Source organism: Zalophus californianus, chromosome 3 (assembly GCF_009762305.2).
Source record: "Zalophus californianus isolate mZalCal1 chromosome 3, mZalCal1.pri.v2, whole genome shotgun sequence".
NCBI classification, from domain to species: Eukaryota; Metazoa; Chordata; class Mammalia; order Carnivora; family Otariidae; genus Zalophus; species Zalophus californianus.
The window spans coordinates 132,789,209-132,806,913 of NC_045597.1; the positions used below are offsets into that span (position 1 = coordinate 132,789,209).

Consider the following 17,705-nt stretch of genomic DNA (forward strand, 5'->3'; position numbering starts at 1 on the left):
TATACCTAATTATGATCCTATGTATTTTCCTCTTTCAGGACACAATATCAAAATATCCCATGGTTTACATTTTTAAATGAGTGTATAATTGCCAAAAACTGCATGCATGAATGCACTACTAAATTCAAAATGTCCTTTCATTGAAATAATTTCCTAAGAGTATATGTAGAGTACACCCAGAGTAACTATATGGAAAAAAGTTTCTAGACAAAATCATGCTCAAATAATAGCATATCCGGTTTGTGGTCACCCACTCTCATGCAATTTTGAGATGTATCAAATGACTCAAGATCTCTTCTCTAAATAAGTTGGGAAACATGCTGCTCCAGTTGTTTATAAGAATTGTTCATAGAAAAAAAAACCGTAAACGGTTCTCCTAAATTAATTGAAAGAAAACATGTCTTGGGAAGGGAACTCAAGGGGATTTAGATCAAATGGCAGTTTTTGCCGTTACATTGTATTACATTAAACAATCTTAGTTTTCTCTCTTTGTTAACTCAAACAGGTAAATCAACTAAAATAAATGATGTAAAGAATGTTAATCACTCTGATAAGGGCCAATATGATTCTGTTTGTAACTTCTGACATCAGAATGTTTGATTTTGCTAGGTCCTATCATAATGCTAGTTAGTCCAAATGAGTCATGATCTTTAACCGAAACAAGTTTTACCAAGTTTCCAGGTATGGTATAAGAACATGTTCCAAGGGAGAAGCTGGGCTCATGTTTTCGTAAGAGTCAAATCATGTAGGATCAATGGAGGCCTAGACCAGGAAATTCAGGAAACTGGATATTCTAACCCTGTCTTTCCAATATAGTAGCTTCTAGTCACATGTAGCTAGCAGGAACGTGACAAGTGGCTAGTCAGTGCTGGGCTGTGCTGTAAGTATAAACACACATCTGATTTTGAATATTTAACATGATGAAGGAAACTATCTTATTAATAATTTTTATACTGATTACATATATTAATAATGTTTTGTACATACTGGGTTAAATGAAATATGTTAACATTAATTTCACCTGTTTCTTTTTTCCTTGCTGTGACTAGAAAATTTAAAATTACTGATGTACTTTGCATTAGTGACTCATATTTTTATTGGAAGACACTGGTCTAACCTAATGGATTAGTTATCTTGGGGCTGACAAATTATTGACTACTTGTAAAAATTTAAAATGACTATTCAGCCACGATGTATTGAGCTATCGCTTTATACCAAGTACTGAGTAAATTACTGGGGATATTAGGAACTAGACACAGTCCCAGTCCTCAAGGACCACAGACATTTAGTATGTGCAGGGAGCTTTGTCCATGTAGTGGATGAATGGCTGGAAATAAAGTCTACCAAAATTTTGGTAGAAATCTTTCCAGATATCTCTTTATGCATACAGGTCCATATAAGCTCATAAACACAGACACATATACACACATAACAGATGTGTGAGGTGTGTGTGTGTGTGTGTGTGTGTGTGTGTGTGTGTGGATAGAGGGAGAGAGACAGAGGGACAGATGGCATCATACCACCCATAATGATCCGAAACTCACTTCTACACAACATATAATGGACATCATTCCACAAAAACAATAAACATAGGTCAATATCATCATTTTGTTGGCTTCATGGTAAACATCACTATATATATGTATATGTGTCTCAACTAATTTTATCTTTGCCCCATCCTCCTTTTTTGAGGTTTTAGATTATTTCCAAGTTTTTCTGAGTAATGCAAGAAGAGACGACCATGCTCACTTTTGTGATTAGAAATTTAGCATACACTATGAGAACTGGGATTCCTGGTGAATCTATTTCTGGACTCTCCTTTTCCTGTGATGTGTCTTTCAAATCCTGTTTCAGTATCTACTGTTTTAAATATTGTGCCTCTGTGCTATATTTTTTCTCCTTTTGTTTTAACTTTTTAACTTTAATTTTAAATTAAAGATATGCATGTACACAAATCTTTCAGCTGCTTCTTTTGGTATTTACTTTCATCTTTTTAAAAAACTTATTTTTCTAACTTTATTGAGATATAATTGACATAAAAGATTATATTTACCTTTGTCTCTTAAAGCAATATGTTTTATTGACGTTTGTTTAAATTTTTGAAATTTAATTGTTCAATTTAATTAAATTTGTTAAATTTAATTTAAACAAATTGACATTTGTTTAAATTTGTTTAAATTTTTAAGTGTTTAATTTCTACCAGGGAATATGAGGAATACACCCATACCCAAGGAATATGAGGAATACACACATATCCTCATAGTAGAAGCTATACAAGCTTCCCCACACCTTTTTTCTCCCTTTCCATAACCTGTCTCTAATTTGGGTTTAGATCAGCATTCAGCATTTACATTGATATGGCTTTGTAAATAACATTCTTGGGTGGGTCATGTAGTATAATATAAATATATTTCCTTTCATGTATAAGTTTTCTTTTACTCCAGAGTTAATAGCTAATAATCTTCTCTCTCTTTCTCTCTTTCTCTCTCTCTCTCTCTCTCTATGTCTGTCTGCATTGCTAACACATCGGCAAACTCTGCCAGGGGGAATGTCACCATAGTCTAGCAGCATCACATTTTTCCCTAGACACAACTCTTGTGGAACCTCATTTCCTTGTTTCAGTCAGGCTTGGCTGCTCACTGAGTCGCCAGCAAACCGGGTTCCTGGGATTTGCCTTCCTAATCATCCCGGATATTCCCATCACCTCATTCTTTTATTTATTTATTTATTCAAGAGAGACAGAGTGAGGGAGAGGCAGAGGCAGAGAGAGAGGGAGAAGCAGACTCCCCGATCAGCAGGGAGACTCGATCCCAGGACCCTGAGATCATGACCTGAGCCAAAGGCAAATGCTTAACCAACTGAGCCACCCAGGCGCCCCCCCATCACCTCATTCTTGAGTTAGATCACCTGTTTCCTAGGTCCCATATCTTCCTCTTTCTTCATTTACTTTTATTTTAGGGAAAGCCTCCTGTGGCTTCCTAAGAAAAGATGTATGGGGAGGGAAAGTTTTGAAACCTTACATGACTGAGAGTTTCTTTAGGTTTCTCTCACCCCTGAGAAGAGTTTTCAGGATATGGAATTCTAGAATGGAAATAATTTTCCCTCAGAATTTTGAAGGCAAATCTTTACATCTTCTGACTTTTATTAGTGTTATTGTCAAGAGATTCTATGTCATTATGATTCTTTATTATATGTAACATGTTCTACCCTCTCCTGGAAAATTTGAGTATCTTCTTTTCCCAGTTTTCTAAGATTGCCTAATAGTGTGCCCACAGAGGATCTTTCCTTATTTATTATATTCGACATTTGTTGAACCCATTCAAGTTGAAAGTTTATATTCTCCAGTTACAGGAAATATCTTTGGACCATTTAATAATTTACTCCCCTCTAATCTTTCTTTCTGGAACTGCAATTAGCTAATTATTATACCTCCTGGGTTGTTCCTCTAAAATTTTTCTTTTTCTTTTTTTCTACTTTTTGGCTCTATATTTTTGTCTTACCTTCAGGGAAATTTCCCCAACTTTGTCTTCCAATTCTTCAATTATTTTTTCTCCTGTAAACTTTTATTATTTGGGGTTATAGCATGAACCCATCCTGAAAACATTAGAAATCATAGAAAGACTTGAGATAAGTGTCAGATAGAACAGAGAAAGCAAGTACCCCCTTTATCTGAGAAACATTAATAATGTAAAATTGCAGAGACCAAATCTTTGGCTAGCAACATTGGATGTGGGATAGATATGAAATTATTGGCGCTCCCTGGTGTTGTAAAATAAATTTGCAACTTTATTTATTCTATATTTTTAAGGTTATAATCCTTTACCTTGTCACTGAGCCTCAAAAAACAAATGTTTTCCCACATTATTTCAAACCCTCTGTGGTCAACCTTATCCCACTCGTCAATAACTTTCAAGTACCTTATTTGAAAAATGACTCTTATTCATTCATTTTTCACACCTCACACATTGCACGCCAGGAAACTGACAGCCTCCCAGCACGAAGCTTATGTTCTTCTTTGAAATGCGCACTTACACAAATGGATTTTGGTCTCCTTTCTTCAATATTACAGGACGAGCCCATGCATACTGCAAAATTTAATTCCTTCTTGCAGGCATCTTTATTCTGCAATGTACTTGTCCCTGCCATTTTTCTTGACTTAACTAAAATGCTGTCCTCTACCCTCTCCGCCCCCTGACTTGGCAACCATCATTTCTTCTGACCTGACTAGTGACCTTGCTAAACCACCTTTATGGTTATTTACCAGGGAACACTGGACAGACACATAAATAATATATCTCATTATACAACAGCTCAAGCTTAATTTGTAGGCAGAATTTCACTTGTTGGCCATGGGAAGAAAATATATATATATACACATCGAGTGCATTTGGGAAAGAGATAGAGCAGGAAGACATCTTGAGGGCGGGACGACTTGATAGGAGCTGCTACTGAATTTTTCACCTCAGTTGTCAAGAGCTCTTTTTTGTATTTTATTTGCATGTTCATTTTTATGAACTCTTGTTTTTATTTAAATAGATGGGACTATTTTCTCATCTCATTATGCGAATTTATGGGCATTCTTTGTTTTCCAAATCTTTGCATTGGCTCTGTTACCTCTAATGTCCTTGTTCTGGGCAGTCTATTGTTGTCATTTTGTTTTTTGTGTTAAAATATCTCCTCAGTGCCTGGTGATTCTTGACAATCTATTCCTATGGAAGGGTGAGACACTGAAAAGCCAAAGGGTATGTGTTTTTGGCAGGTGGGCTTCAAGGTAGAGCAATCTGGTTGGGGAGTTTCTTTGGAGGCTCTCTGCCCCTGGTAGTCTCTTTTCTGTAGTCTCTTTTATACCTCATTATACCTCATTAAAAGATAGTCTCTTTCCTTTTAACTGGATTCTCCAGTTTCCCCAGAGGCTACTCCTAAAATCTCCTGCCAGGGGAGGAGGGAGCTGGAATTTTTTTTTTTTTCTGTTCATATATCGCTTTATATTCAATCCCCTTGTCTTTAGCCACCCCTTCAAATGTGACTTGGGTCTCTAAGTGCATGTTTCTCAGTGAGCTTCCCCAATTCTTTTGCTAGAATTAGAGAAGGGCAGCCATCCTACTGCAGGAGAGGTGTGTACTTCTGTTCCCATACAGGCAACCAGTGTGGAGGGTGGTGACAAGGATTAAAGGCCTGGGATGGAACCTTTATCCCAGCGTGCTGTCCTTTGCCTCTCCAGTCTATTCCTGAAATGAAGACAGTGCCTTTTATCTTGTTGTAGCTTCATACAGTGTTATACAAAAAAAGCCACCTTGGCCAATTGTAGTGCAGTCAATGTTGACTCCACCACCCACCTACTACACCCTGAATCTATAAATCCACACTCCTAACTGGTAAGTCCCTGCAAATTCTTGCCCCTTTCTGCCTTTCCCAGCCTCAAAGCCCTCCCTTTCCTGTCCTCATCCTTACAGATGAATGAATCTGCTTTCACTTGCAAGAAAATTTTAGTCAAGAAATAGTTGGTTGTCAGTCCTCCTGTTCTCTTCACATATGACCTTGGTCCAGCTTGATAAACAGGCATTGAGTGCCTATTGTAAGTGCACTAGGCTCTGTGTACACTGAAGTTTCAAAAATTCGAAGGATAGTCCTCTGCCTTGAGGAATTCAAAGTCTCATTTACTCTGTGACTTCTTGTTGATTCCCATGTAGTAACTGGGGCTGGCTTCTGCATGGAGAAAGCCACTGGGTAATGGCTGAGCACCTGCTTGACATTGGATTCTCACTCACACTAACCCTAGTTTCTTTCATTTTCTATATACAGATTTTTAAAACTAAGATATTATTGAAGGTCATTAGAAATTAGCTTGGATCCGAGTGTATGACAATGTCTGTAAAAGTAAAATATTATCATTTCTCCTTAAAGGAAAAAAAAAAAAACCCACGGCCCTCCTGTAATTGGTGCCTCATCTGTACACGACGTTCTTGAGTCAGCTCAACTGATGGGGGCTCCTGTGGTGACGAGTTTGTAGTAGGCTCCTTTCTGGCCCATCAGTTCTTCATGGGTCCCCTTTTCAATCACTTTCCCCTGTGACATGACAGCAATGATATCTGAGTTTTGGATGGTAGACAAACGATGAGCGATGACAATGCAGGTCCGACCTTCTCTGGCTTTGTCCAGGGCGGCCTGCACCATCTGCAAAGAGAAGGTGGAAAGCTGATGCAAAGACACACGTTTGTTCCTTGGCCCTATATTGCAAGAATTCTGCTGAATGCTACTTGAGTAACATTGTGATACTCAGGGGTTAAACCCAAAGGCTTGACAAGAGGGCAAGGATGACACACGTATTTGCTGACTGCAATGCATCAGTGATTTCAATTGTGTTCTACAAGCTGAGAAATTTCAGTGAAGCAAGAATGAAGCAAACTGGAGGTCACTATGTAATTTTACAATACTTGATGGTCTAGTTGGCAAAAATGCAACCAAGGAAACCGTGTAAGGTAGCAGTTAAGTGGTCATTACTGATACTGTTCTTCGCTGAGGACATTTTAGTTTTCTCCAAAAGGAATCCTGATTTTTAAGGAGTTAATTGTAAATGGTAAATTTCATAATTTTGTTTTGCCCAATTGCATTTGCTTTCATGCAAGCTGCACATTAGACACCACCTCTTACGTTGTGTTGTATGCTGTCTACCTGCTCTGCTGTGTAACTTTGAAATTATAAAATATGAAATGCCTAACAGATGACCTAGATTACTTTATTTCACTTAAGAAAGCTAATTACTTACCCTTGAAAACGTGTCACCTAGCTTAGACAGTCTTAAAAACAATTCTTATTTTAAAGTTAAAATGCATTTTTTTTATTTGAAACAATCCCATTTTGCCTCACTTCCTCTAGATTATTGTCTTTTTGTTCCACCAAGTAGGACCATTTATACTGTCAATGAATCAGAAAATTGAAAATAGTGCCATTTTATAAGGGCATACATTACAGCAAAAGACTCATTTATAATGATCTAAGGGACTTTAGAAAATCAATACATACCTTTTCACTTTCTGTGTCTAAGGCAGAAGTAGCTTCATCTAGTAGCAAGATTTTAGGATCTCGTACAATGGCCCGAGCAATAGCAATACGTTGTTTCTCTCCTCGAGATAGTTGAGACCCTTGGGCCCCAACATTAGTTTCATATTTCTGGAAAAAGTATGGTAAGTTTGAGACACAGAAACAGTCATTTCTCCTATGCTGTATGGAGCCCACATCAAGGACCTCTCTGTGGATTTAAACAATTTTTTTGTTTTTTAAAATTGGGAATAATAAACGAGTCCTTCTCTAAAGGATGTCAAATCCACTTAGGGATATAAGAAAAATATGGGGTGTGTTGGGAAAATAGGGGATTTTATGTCCCCTTCTCTGCATTTATTTTAAGTTTGTATTTTTTTTTTCTTTTTCCCTGTCTATGAGATCTCTCTGATTTAAGATTCCCTGATTTCCAAACTCTTGTCTGGAAGATCTTTCCAAGGTAGAATGATCCTACCAATGCAAGGGCCCTTTGAGAGATCTTCTGGTCCATCCTCTTATGAGAAGGCATCATTCTGGATCACAAACCTATGTGCGAATCTCCACTCTGTTGCTTATTAGCATGAAAAATTATTTAAATTTCTTTGAGCGCCAACTTGTCTGAAAAATGCAGATATTAATAACTAGTTCATATATTTGCTGTTTTAGGTGAAGTTATGAAGGAAAATCCCTAACTAGATGCCTGGCATGACTACATAAAAAAATAGTTAACATTCACAGAATATTTACCATGCTTTGGGTATTGCATTAACTATTCCAGGCAGATGATCATTTAACATTCACAGAAATAATTTTCTCTCTACGGGTTACAAAACTTAGGCACAGACAGGTAAGAACATTGTGCAAAGACAAACAAGTACAAAGCAGTGAAGGTGAACTCTAAATCCAGGTGCGTCTTGTTTCTGAGACTTTGCCCTTGACCACTACTCTCCCCTGCCTTCCACAACAAGTGTGTTTCCTCCCCGTTTCCCCTGCCTCCTGACAATGCTAACCAGCCAGGGGAGACTCCTGACAGCCTGCTCTGTCCTCATGGAAAAACAGTGCTCAGTGAGGGGTACGATGGGTAAGTCCGTATGAGAAAGAGGCCATAAACTGCCTCCCAGCCACTGTCTCCCACAAAATGAGGACGTGCTCAGCAAAGATTCATGGAATAAATGAATCTCTCAGGGACACACAAGCTTTGCTTTTCATTCAGTAATTTCTACATGCTTGTGGATTTCACTACCCAGGCTAGAACCAGGCTAAGACTTAGGAGCCTTTGTGAGAAAGAACAAAGGAAAAAGCCCACCACAAACAGCACAAAATTTATAAACATAATCACTTACAAAGAAAAGTAATTTCCCAGTGGGATTTAAAAGAAGGGGAAAAGGTGAAAAGTTTGGTTCCTAAAATTTCATTTCCTTGTGTTAATTTTCTTTGTGATCGACCCCCAAGAGGCTCTTGGTGGATGGAAAAATGCAGAGTCAATATTGTACTAAGTTTAAATTTGGCTCTGGAAAAGTGAGAAGCACGAAGGCAGATGCAACTCACCCCACCACGCACAGTATATGCTGCCAAGTAATGCAATCATGATGATGACCATAATAATGGCCACAGTTTTCTTTGGATGGCTAATTATGTGTACTCTCTCATTTTAATGTTATTTTGTGCATTTTGCTGATGACCGAGTCTCAGAAAAGATAAGCAACTGTTATAGTTAGTAAGTGGCAGAGTTTGGGTTCAAAGCCATACCTGCTCCAAATCTCAGGATTGTTTCCCATCTTGCTACACCGATGCTCAGTGTAGTCGTGCTTTATGTACAATAAGTTTCATGGCGTCTTTTGCACTGGATAAAATAACACTTTCCAACACTAAAGAGTATGTTGATGACGGATATTTATTTTGCTTAAAAGACAGAGGCAATCCCAGAGCACCAGGAAATGACCCGTGTTGCCTTTGACCCTCTCCTTGAGCCACAGTCATAACACTTTCTGGCCATTCTACCTCTACACATCCCTGTCTCCCATAGGGAAAGACTTTGACCTAGTCCTCACCTCTGGGAGGGACATGATGAAGTCATGCAGCTGTGCCTGCTTTGCGGCTTCTATGACTTTTTCCTTGGGGATTTCCTTGGTGTTGTCTCCATACTTGATATTGTCCATGATGCTACAGGCAAACAACACTGGCTCCTGGGAAACAATCCCAATGTTCGAGCGGAGAAACTGGACATTGACTTTTTTGCTGTCATGCCCGTCTATCATCTGCCAATAGAGGGGACCAGCAGAGCATTAAGTTTTAGAATGCCAGCAGCGAAGAAAGTTCATATTCTAGAGGTAGTATTATACAAGACATTTGTTTTGCTTATGAGATAAAAATCCCAGGAATCTTATAAAGAAGTTATGTTGCCTTTGACCTCTGGAGGTAGCGTGTGTCAGGAGTGGTGTCAAAGTTATGATCAGACTATGGTTTTTGTTGTTTCCCAAACTCTAGCTTTACAGGCAATACAAAGGAGAAAGACACTCAGGACAGTATTTTGTTAAAAAAAAATTTCCCCTTATACTTTGGTGCAGCACATGCTCTACAAGTATGAAGAATTACTCAATTTTGAGACTCCACAGGTTATGAAACAGGCTCTTCTGGGGCGCCTGGATGGCTCAGTCGGTTAAGCGTTTGCCTTCGGCTCAGGTCATGATCCCAAGGTCCTGGGATCCAGCCCCACATCGAGCTCCCTGCTCAGCGGGGAACCTGCTTCTCCCTCTCCCTCTGCCGCTCCCCCAGCTTGTGCTCTCTATCTCTCTGTCAAATAAATAAATTAAAAAATCTTAAAAAAAAGAACAGGCTCTTCTATGTAAAACTATTGGACAATATAAGAATTAAAGCTGTTTCCTTGATTTTACTGACACTAACATGAGATAATAGACCCAAGTAAGAAACAAGTATATTTATTCACTTAGTCAGTCAACAAACATATATTGAATTTCCTGCCACAAGGGCACCGTGCTATGGCTGCTAATAATGAAAAAATAATTTCTGTGTTCTTGTTATTCGTGGGCCATACACTTGAGTACAGGAACTCAAATATCTACCATTTGAGCTGTTTCACTTAAAAGCCTTAAGATAGTAAAGAGACGGTATGTCTAATATACTACTATAAAGTGTTTGGCCTTCTGATTTCAGAAAAAGGTTATGTTAAATGCTGTGAACATAAGATATTTTAGATAAATACTCAACAATGGAAAAAGCAAACAAGAGTGGGAAAAAATGTAGGGCATTCCTCAGCAATTAGCCCTGGCTCATCTTCCTCTACTTATTTTCCATAGTACTTATAAATTGCAAAGCACAATTTGATACCTAAGTAAATACTGGACCTGTTTGCTAATTACTGTACATGAGGTAGTATCGTAAGCTCCTAAAAGACAGAAGACATGCTTCACGTTCCTTAGAATCTCCCACAGGGCCTAAAACGGTACTGCATATCACAGGAATTAAATGTTGAAAACATTGAAAGTTGCATTTGGTAGCTTCCTTAAAAACAAAGACAATTTTTTAAAAAATTGCATAAAAGATGGTATCTTTCCACTTAAAAAGAGTTCGCAGAAATGTTTTACAATGATACAATAAAATATATTGTATTTATGAGATGCAAGGAATCATGCTGATTTCTTCATGGGCATTGCTTCCTACCTATGACCAGAACAGGCACTGAGCACATTGAGAGAAATATACTTAATGTATATGTTAATGTCGGAAAGGTCAAACGTGAAGGATTTGGGTCCCTGTATGTCTCATAGCTCACAGTCTACCTAGGGTGATAGACGGGATGATCTGACATTTTGGGAAACTGGACCCTCTCCTTTGCAGAGATCAGACCCCAGTGCAATGACCTTTCTAGGTTCCTCAATCACTATGTACTTTTTTTTTTTAAAGATTTTATTTATTTATTTGACAGAGAGAGAGACAGTGAGAGAGGGAACACAAGCAGGAGGAGCGGGAGAGGGAGAAGCAGGCTTCCTGCTGAGCAGGGAGCCCGATGCGGGGCTCGATCCCAGGACCCCGGGATCATGACCTGAGCCGAAGGCAGACGCTTAACGACTGAGCCACCCAGGGGCCCCAATCACTATGTACTTTTAAACAAATTAAAATCTTTATACCTAAAATTAATTTAAAAAGTGATTATAAATTATATATAATCAACTCTTACTCCTTATTTGCATAATTTCCTGGATTCTACCAATATCTGTTCACTTGTTTCTTTGTTTTACTTTATTCAGGGGAGTCTTTAGTTGCCTCCTTCGAGTTTCTCTCAGAATTTCTCCTCATAATGTGACCTGTCCTCATTGCAATGAAGATCATACTACCCAGGGAACTCAAAAAGGCCTTTTTTCTCCCAAAATATTAGAATTCAGCACTCAATCAAGTGTGGAGCAGAATAAAACATGTTCAGACCTATGCCTCTGAATCATTTCTTAGAAAACTACTGGTGGATGCACTCCAACAAAATGAAAGTGAAACCCAAGAAAGAGGAAGATATGGGAATTAGGAAATGATGGATCTAATCCCAAGAAAACAGGCAGGAAACTCACAGGGTGACAAGTGTTCGGCAGCTACAGGTTGTTAATTAGTCCAGGCAGTGACAGGCATGAGAGAAAAAAGCTGGTCCCTCAGAAAAGGTAGCAGGATAGAGACATTGGAAGAATATAAACATTTTATAAAGGCAGAGGGTGCAAGAAAAAAGAAAGCCTTTAAGAAAACGATCAGGAAAGAAAATGTAATGCTGATGTACCTCACCACTTGACTATGGGATGAACAATATTTACATAATCATAACAAAAGTCGTTAGTTGATTTTTAACTTTTAGAGTCAGCCTAGAGTGAAAGCATGAAAGATAATAAATGCTTTAAACAGAATGTTAGTGTTTTGCATTTTGATAATATAAAAGTACAGTTATTAGGACTGGAGAAATAAAAGGAGGGAGGAAGAGGTGAAAATAAACATAGGATTGCTACTATCATGTCAAAAAGATGAGAATTCAAGAGATACTATCTGAAGGTGGTGGAAAAGAAGCAGAATTATATTAATTAAATTTACAAGCAGAGAAACTGTTTAAAGTGATATATCTATATTGGGAGGAGGTGTGTAAAAAGAGGGGGAGAGGGAAGGGTAAGCTAAATTTCCATCTCTTGAGAGTAAGTCAACAGAGAGTCTGAATCTGTTAAATCGTGAAACAGCTGCGTAATCATATTCTGTAGAGATGTTGAGATAATCATTGAAAGATCTAAAAACATCGTGTAGTTAAAAATAGCTGTCTTTGAACAGAGAAATGGGGAGCAGTGGAAAGGGTAAACTAAGAGGTTGCTTTTTATTACAAATCTTTCCTATTTTATTTTGTATTCTTCTGCATATATTATTTGGAAAGAAAGACAAGAAAAAAGGCAGAAAAGAGAAAGAAATGCTCTGGAAAATGAGCAACAAAGCAGTTCACCAATTTTTCAAATCTCCTTGCCAAAGCTTTGTTGGCACATAACTACCAATTTGAGTTCTTTATGTCATGTAGACATAAGCTTCTCGAACCAGGATTGTGTCAGGTTTTTCGTACTCAACCCCCCCCCACTTATTTATCATTGCATTACTTATCACCCCGTCAGTTTTTCCCTTCGCGCTCACTAGTTTCCTGATTAGTTTGCACTTTCTGCTCCATTTACAGGTAAGTGAACACTTCTGTTAAACACACTCATCTCCAGCTTTGCCGTGCGCCCAGTTTGCTTTGTCTAACTGGTCAGCAGGCCATCTGGAACTGGGAAGAATATGATGTTAGAAAGTCTGAGGTAGAATCAGGTCAACCAGCAAATGACGGGAACCGGAAAGTATCCACAGGGGTAAGCGTCCGAGGCAAGCACTTTAGAGTGAATCTGGCAAGGCGGAATCTTGAAACCACTTCGAAGGGGTTGGAGATATTCTGCAGAAAGCACAATTCTCTAAGGCATTTGCGTTACTTACCACCTCCCCTTGGTCAGGATCATAGAAACGCTCCAACAGCTGAATACTCGTGCTTTTGCCACATCCACTGCTTCCAACAAAGGCCAGCGTTTGACCTGGACGAACCGATACTGAGAGACCGTTCAGAACTTGTATATCAGGTCGAGAAGGATATGTAAATTTACAGTCAACAAAGTCAATCTGGCCCTGGAAGTTGTCCTGTGGATGGGAAGATGGGACTTACATAGGTTCCTACTAGAATCCAGAATACTGAAAATGCACCTAAATCTGAGTTTTAAGTCCTTGCTTAAGATACCTTCAACAGCACGCAGCCATAGTGCAAAGTCTAAAGACAGCCACTTGATGAAATGCCATTCTGTTCCTTATTTTGGCAGGTAGAGAATAAAGGGAGGTTTGAGCAGTGAAATGAAAGATATGTGACCTCTCATTCCCATTCTAACCTAAAGGGATGTCCTCGTCATCCTTTCCTTGATATTCCGAGTGGAAAAGAACAAATAGAAGATATGATTCCATCACAGAAGCCAAGAACTGTCCAAACCCCTAGAGTTATGCTCCCCCTAAAGATTTCTAATAATAACATTATGCTTCAAATGACTCAGAAAGTTACTTGCACCCTGTATTGCGAAGGTGGATACCTTCAGTTGGACTATCCGAATTATGAATTCCAGAAAGGGATAGAACTTAATAACAACAGAAGGAACAGGTCACTTGACCATTTTACAAAGATTTCTGAATTTTGTTCAGCTTTACTAGGGTTTAGTTTTGTTTTGCTCTCTTGAAAACACTGGAATATTAAAAAAATAGGCAGGGAATATTAAAAAACGTCTGTGAGGACTATCAGAAGAAAAGATATTTTGCTGAGATCAAATTAGTGTTCTGGGGATCCACATGAGCTAAAACTTGAGCCTAGATAAACATGAATTGAATCAATATTATTGGGCAGGAAGAACTGGTTTTTCTACATCCCGTACCAGAACACTGGTAGAAAACATGGTGGTTGAGTAGGTCTCAAAAGATATCCAGCTTCATTCGTTCTGGAACTAAGTGTGTTTTCTATTACACAGAGTTTAGCATTCACTGGATATCATTGCCTTATTCAAATGCCAGCTTTATGAATAATTTTAATGCTAATTTACTTCATTCCTTTACATTTATAAATCTACTGTCTGTGCATTCTGAGTGCATATGAATGAACCCATAAACTTCAGGAATTGAAAAACTAAGTGATATCTTCTGACCAGCTCCAAAGGCTGTTCTGCACATACACACACCCATAAGCACAGTGCCCCCCCAACCCCCTCTTTATCCCCCTCAGTACTTACCCACTTTTCACCTGCACTACTGTACACCTTGATTGGGGGGTGTCGGTCCAGCAGTTGAAAAAAGCGTGCAGCTGATATCTTGGCTTTGGCATAACTAGGGGTGTAAGAGGAGGCTCTTCCAAGAGCTGTTGCACTCAATACAACTGAAGAGATCACCCTGCAATAGACCAGACACCCGGGTGAAGAAGGAGTATGGGGTGATTGGTATGACAGCCTAAGAGGAAGGTATGGGGGGGTCTGGCCCTGGTTCTGCTAGGAAAGAACGGAGCAGCCTTGAGCAGGTCGCCTTAGACTTGTCTGGGAATGGGGGCTGGGAGAGACTAGCAGTTTGCAATGAGTTCTGTGTAAAAACGGTGAGGGGAGAATTGCACAAGGGGTGTTCACACCTCCAAACCCTGCTTTAGCTACTATAGCCTCTTATTCAAAAACTTGTTTGGGAAAAAAAAAAAAAAGACTTCTTAGAAAAAAAAAAAAAGGAGAGGGAGGGGGTTTGAAAGATCACCAGATTGCATTGAGTTCTTACAAAGCTAACATTCTTTGAATCTATGGTAAGTGTGTAAAAGACAATGATCAGTGATATAAGCATCCTTCTGTACCAAGCATGCATGTCATTCATGCTTCAGACACCATGGGAAAGATACAATTGTCTGTTTGCTTCTAAAACTTTTAACTATAGTCACTATATTCACTATAACTACATTGTGTGTTCTACTGCTCAGTTCATAAGCAAGGAATTCTTTTAGGCCAGACTTGCAAACCCAAACATCTCTAGGAGCCCAGCCCAAAACTTAAAGCAATGAAAAGCACCTGGAATAAAATGGGAAATGGTGGAAGGTGATCTTTCACCTTCTACCTTTCACCAGTTTTTTAAGAGAAGCCAGAAGTTGGGAATTTTCTATAGTTTCCCAGTTTTTACATATTGGCAAATAATTCTTCAAATATCTCACATAAACTAACAAGTCAACAGTTTGTGATTTCTGATTTGGGGGTTCACAGCTCTCAATATGCCAAAATTTAGAAAAGAGGCTTTCCTGATTGGGGGTGGGTTGAGCGGGGCAGGAGAAAAAGCTCTTCTATATTTCTAGAAGAAATATAGAAGGCAAGAGGACAGATCTCATAGCTTGAGAATGACCCCAAAAGAACAGATTTCTGTTGGGACCACTTTTCCTAATGTCCTCCCAAGGCCTTCTCAGACAACCTCTCTCTCATCCCTCTAACATCCCCCACCCCACCACACTATAGCCATATACACCCACCCCCAGTCCCTTGGTACCCTGACACCCTTTGGCTCTCACCTCTAGAAATGTGAGAAACTAATCTTATCAGAAGAGCAGACACAGACTATAAAAAAGGAACATAATTCCCCTGTCCTGGCCTTTACTTTCTCTACCTGGGAGGATTAAGCTGGAAACATGCCCTTCTTGCAAGAAGTAGATGGTTCAAAGAAGTCTCTGATTCAAGACCTCTAGATTTTCTTAGCATTAACCAGTATGACAGACTGTGTAAATGGTTCATTTATCCTATTACTCTGAACAAATCCCTTTGCAATATGACTTTTTCACTCCTCTGTGATACTGTGATTTATAGTAAGAAACATCTATTTGGTCTTTGGCTCCCATTCCTGGCACAGAGCTCTTAAATCCTCGGAAGTTCCTAAATTTGGAGAGCGATCAAGGTATCTTTGGTAATGTTAATGAGGTGACTTTGGAAGGCTGCTAGTTGCCAAGGGAAATAACCACACAATTAGAAAGGTGGAAATTTCAGTCCTCTCCCTGCCCCTGACCTCAGGAAAGGTAGGGTGTCTGAAGGGTCTAAGGAAGGTGATATGGGCAGTCTTGGCAGGACGGAGCCCTTAACCTGTGGGATCCGACGCTATCTCCTGGTAGATGGTGTCAGAATTAAGTTGGGATCCATCAGGGTTCAGAAGTGTGTGTGTGACAGCAGTGTGACCGTAAAGGAGAAACACACTCAGGTCCTCTCATTAAAAGGTAGATTCCATTCTCTTTTCTTTAAATCTGGGGTGGTTGTATGACTTTCCTCGGCCAAAGAGATATTTGAAAATGTGACGCCCACAGGGACTCGAAAAGTGCTTTCACATTGCACAACGGGGCTTGCTCTCTTTTGTTGTGCTTGGAATACTGAGACCGTGATAGGAAGAAAGGCATGCAGAAGCCTGACTGAATCAGTCTAGTCCAGAAGAACCACCCTGACAACCCAAAGAATCTTGAGAAATCATAAATCCCAACTGTTTAAGACACCAAGGTTGGTATGGTTTGTCAAGTAGCAAAGCCTACCTTACAGAGCCAGGCTATTCCTCCCTAGAGTGCTGGTCTTTTATGACCTTGGCCTGATAGTCCTCACCTGAACACATAGGTGAAATGGAGCCCTTCGTTGGGGATTAAGTAACCTCCATATCTGTAGGAAGCAGAATTAGCAACAAACACCATGCACTGGGAAAAACCAAAGCATAATCCATAAACATTCGCTTTTCGAAAGGCAGTCTTGAATGGCTTCTCCAGCTCAACCTCAAATGCTTCAATAAACTGCCTCTCCTTTCCAATCCCAGCAACAGTGCGGATATTACTGAGGGCTTCATTCGTAATCTGAAAAGTGAAAAAGAGTCTTAGGAACAAAAGAGCAGAAATAACTACTCTCATGACATTTCAGCTGCTACATGGACTCAATCTGGTGCGAATGGCAGAAGGTGGTATGAATCTGTGGCAGAAGCATTATCTGGGAACACAAAGAAGTTGTCTGAGGTCAGCTTACCTGGATCATGAGTTGGTTAACCTCAAGTTCTACTTAATACTAACATGGCTTTGTTGCCTCCACTTGTAGAAGAGAGAAAGGGGAAAATGTACCCATGCTGATCCTTGAAAGCTTTTAGCTCTTTTGTGAATTTATTTGAAATGTCTAGAATGATATCTTTAGATGTCTTCCGGCACAAAAGATACTGAACAATGTAAGTTCAAAATACGATTCTATTTTCTTAAAAAATTAATCTGACCGGGGCACCTGGGTCGCTCATTCGTTAAGCGTCTGCCTTAGGCTCAGGTCATGGTCCCAGGGTCCTGGGATCGAACCCCGCGTCAGGCTCCCTACTCCGCGGGAAGCCTGCTTCTCCCTCTCCCACTCCGCCTGCTTGTGTTCCTTCTCTCGCTGTGTCTCTCTCTGTCAAATAAATAAATAAAATCTTAAAAAACATTAATCTGGCCAAATATTACATAAGTTTAAAGTTGATCTTTAGTCTATACTATGAATTTGTATTTGTTTCAGTCTATACGCTAGGGTAAATCATCACTGTTTCTGAATTTGCATTTTCTATCCTAAAATAGCACAGAGGTGGTCCAC

The 17,705-nt window shown here is 39.3% G+C and overlaps 1 protein-coding gene across 5 annotated transcripts in view; it reads right to left on the minus strand.

Moving 5' to 3' along the window:
- Nucleotides 1-2,198: 2,198 nt before the first annotated feature.
- ABCB11 (ATP binding cassette subfamily B member 11) overlaps nt 2,199-17,705 on the minus strand; it is a 90,419-nt gene continuing 74,912 nt past the window's right edge. For 3 of the 5 annotated variants that reach the window (XM_027590502.1, XM_027590504.1, XM_027590505.1), the window contains 6 exons: nt 16,716-16,957; nt 14,355-14,511; nt 13,033-13,230; nt 9,090-9,296; nt 7,024-7,170; nt 5,974-6,174 (listed from right to left, as the gene is read on the minus strand). In XM_027590502.1, coding sequence (XP_027446303.1) covers nt 5,974-6,174; nt 7,024-7,170; nt 9,090-9,296; nt 13,033-13,230; nt 14,355-14,511; nt 16,716-16,957 — 1,152 coding nt within the window. Of the gene's footprint in view, nt 6,175-7,023; nt 7,171-9,089; nt 9,297-13,032; nt 13,231-14,354; nt 14,512-16,715; nt 16,958-17,705 lie in introns of all 5 variants that reach the window. The other 2 variants (XM_027590503.2, XM_027590501.2) reach the window with 2 other exon arrangements.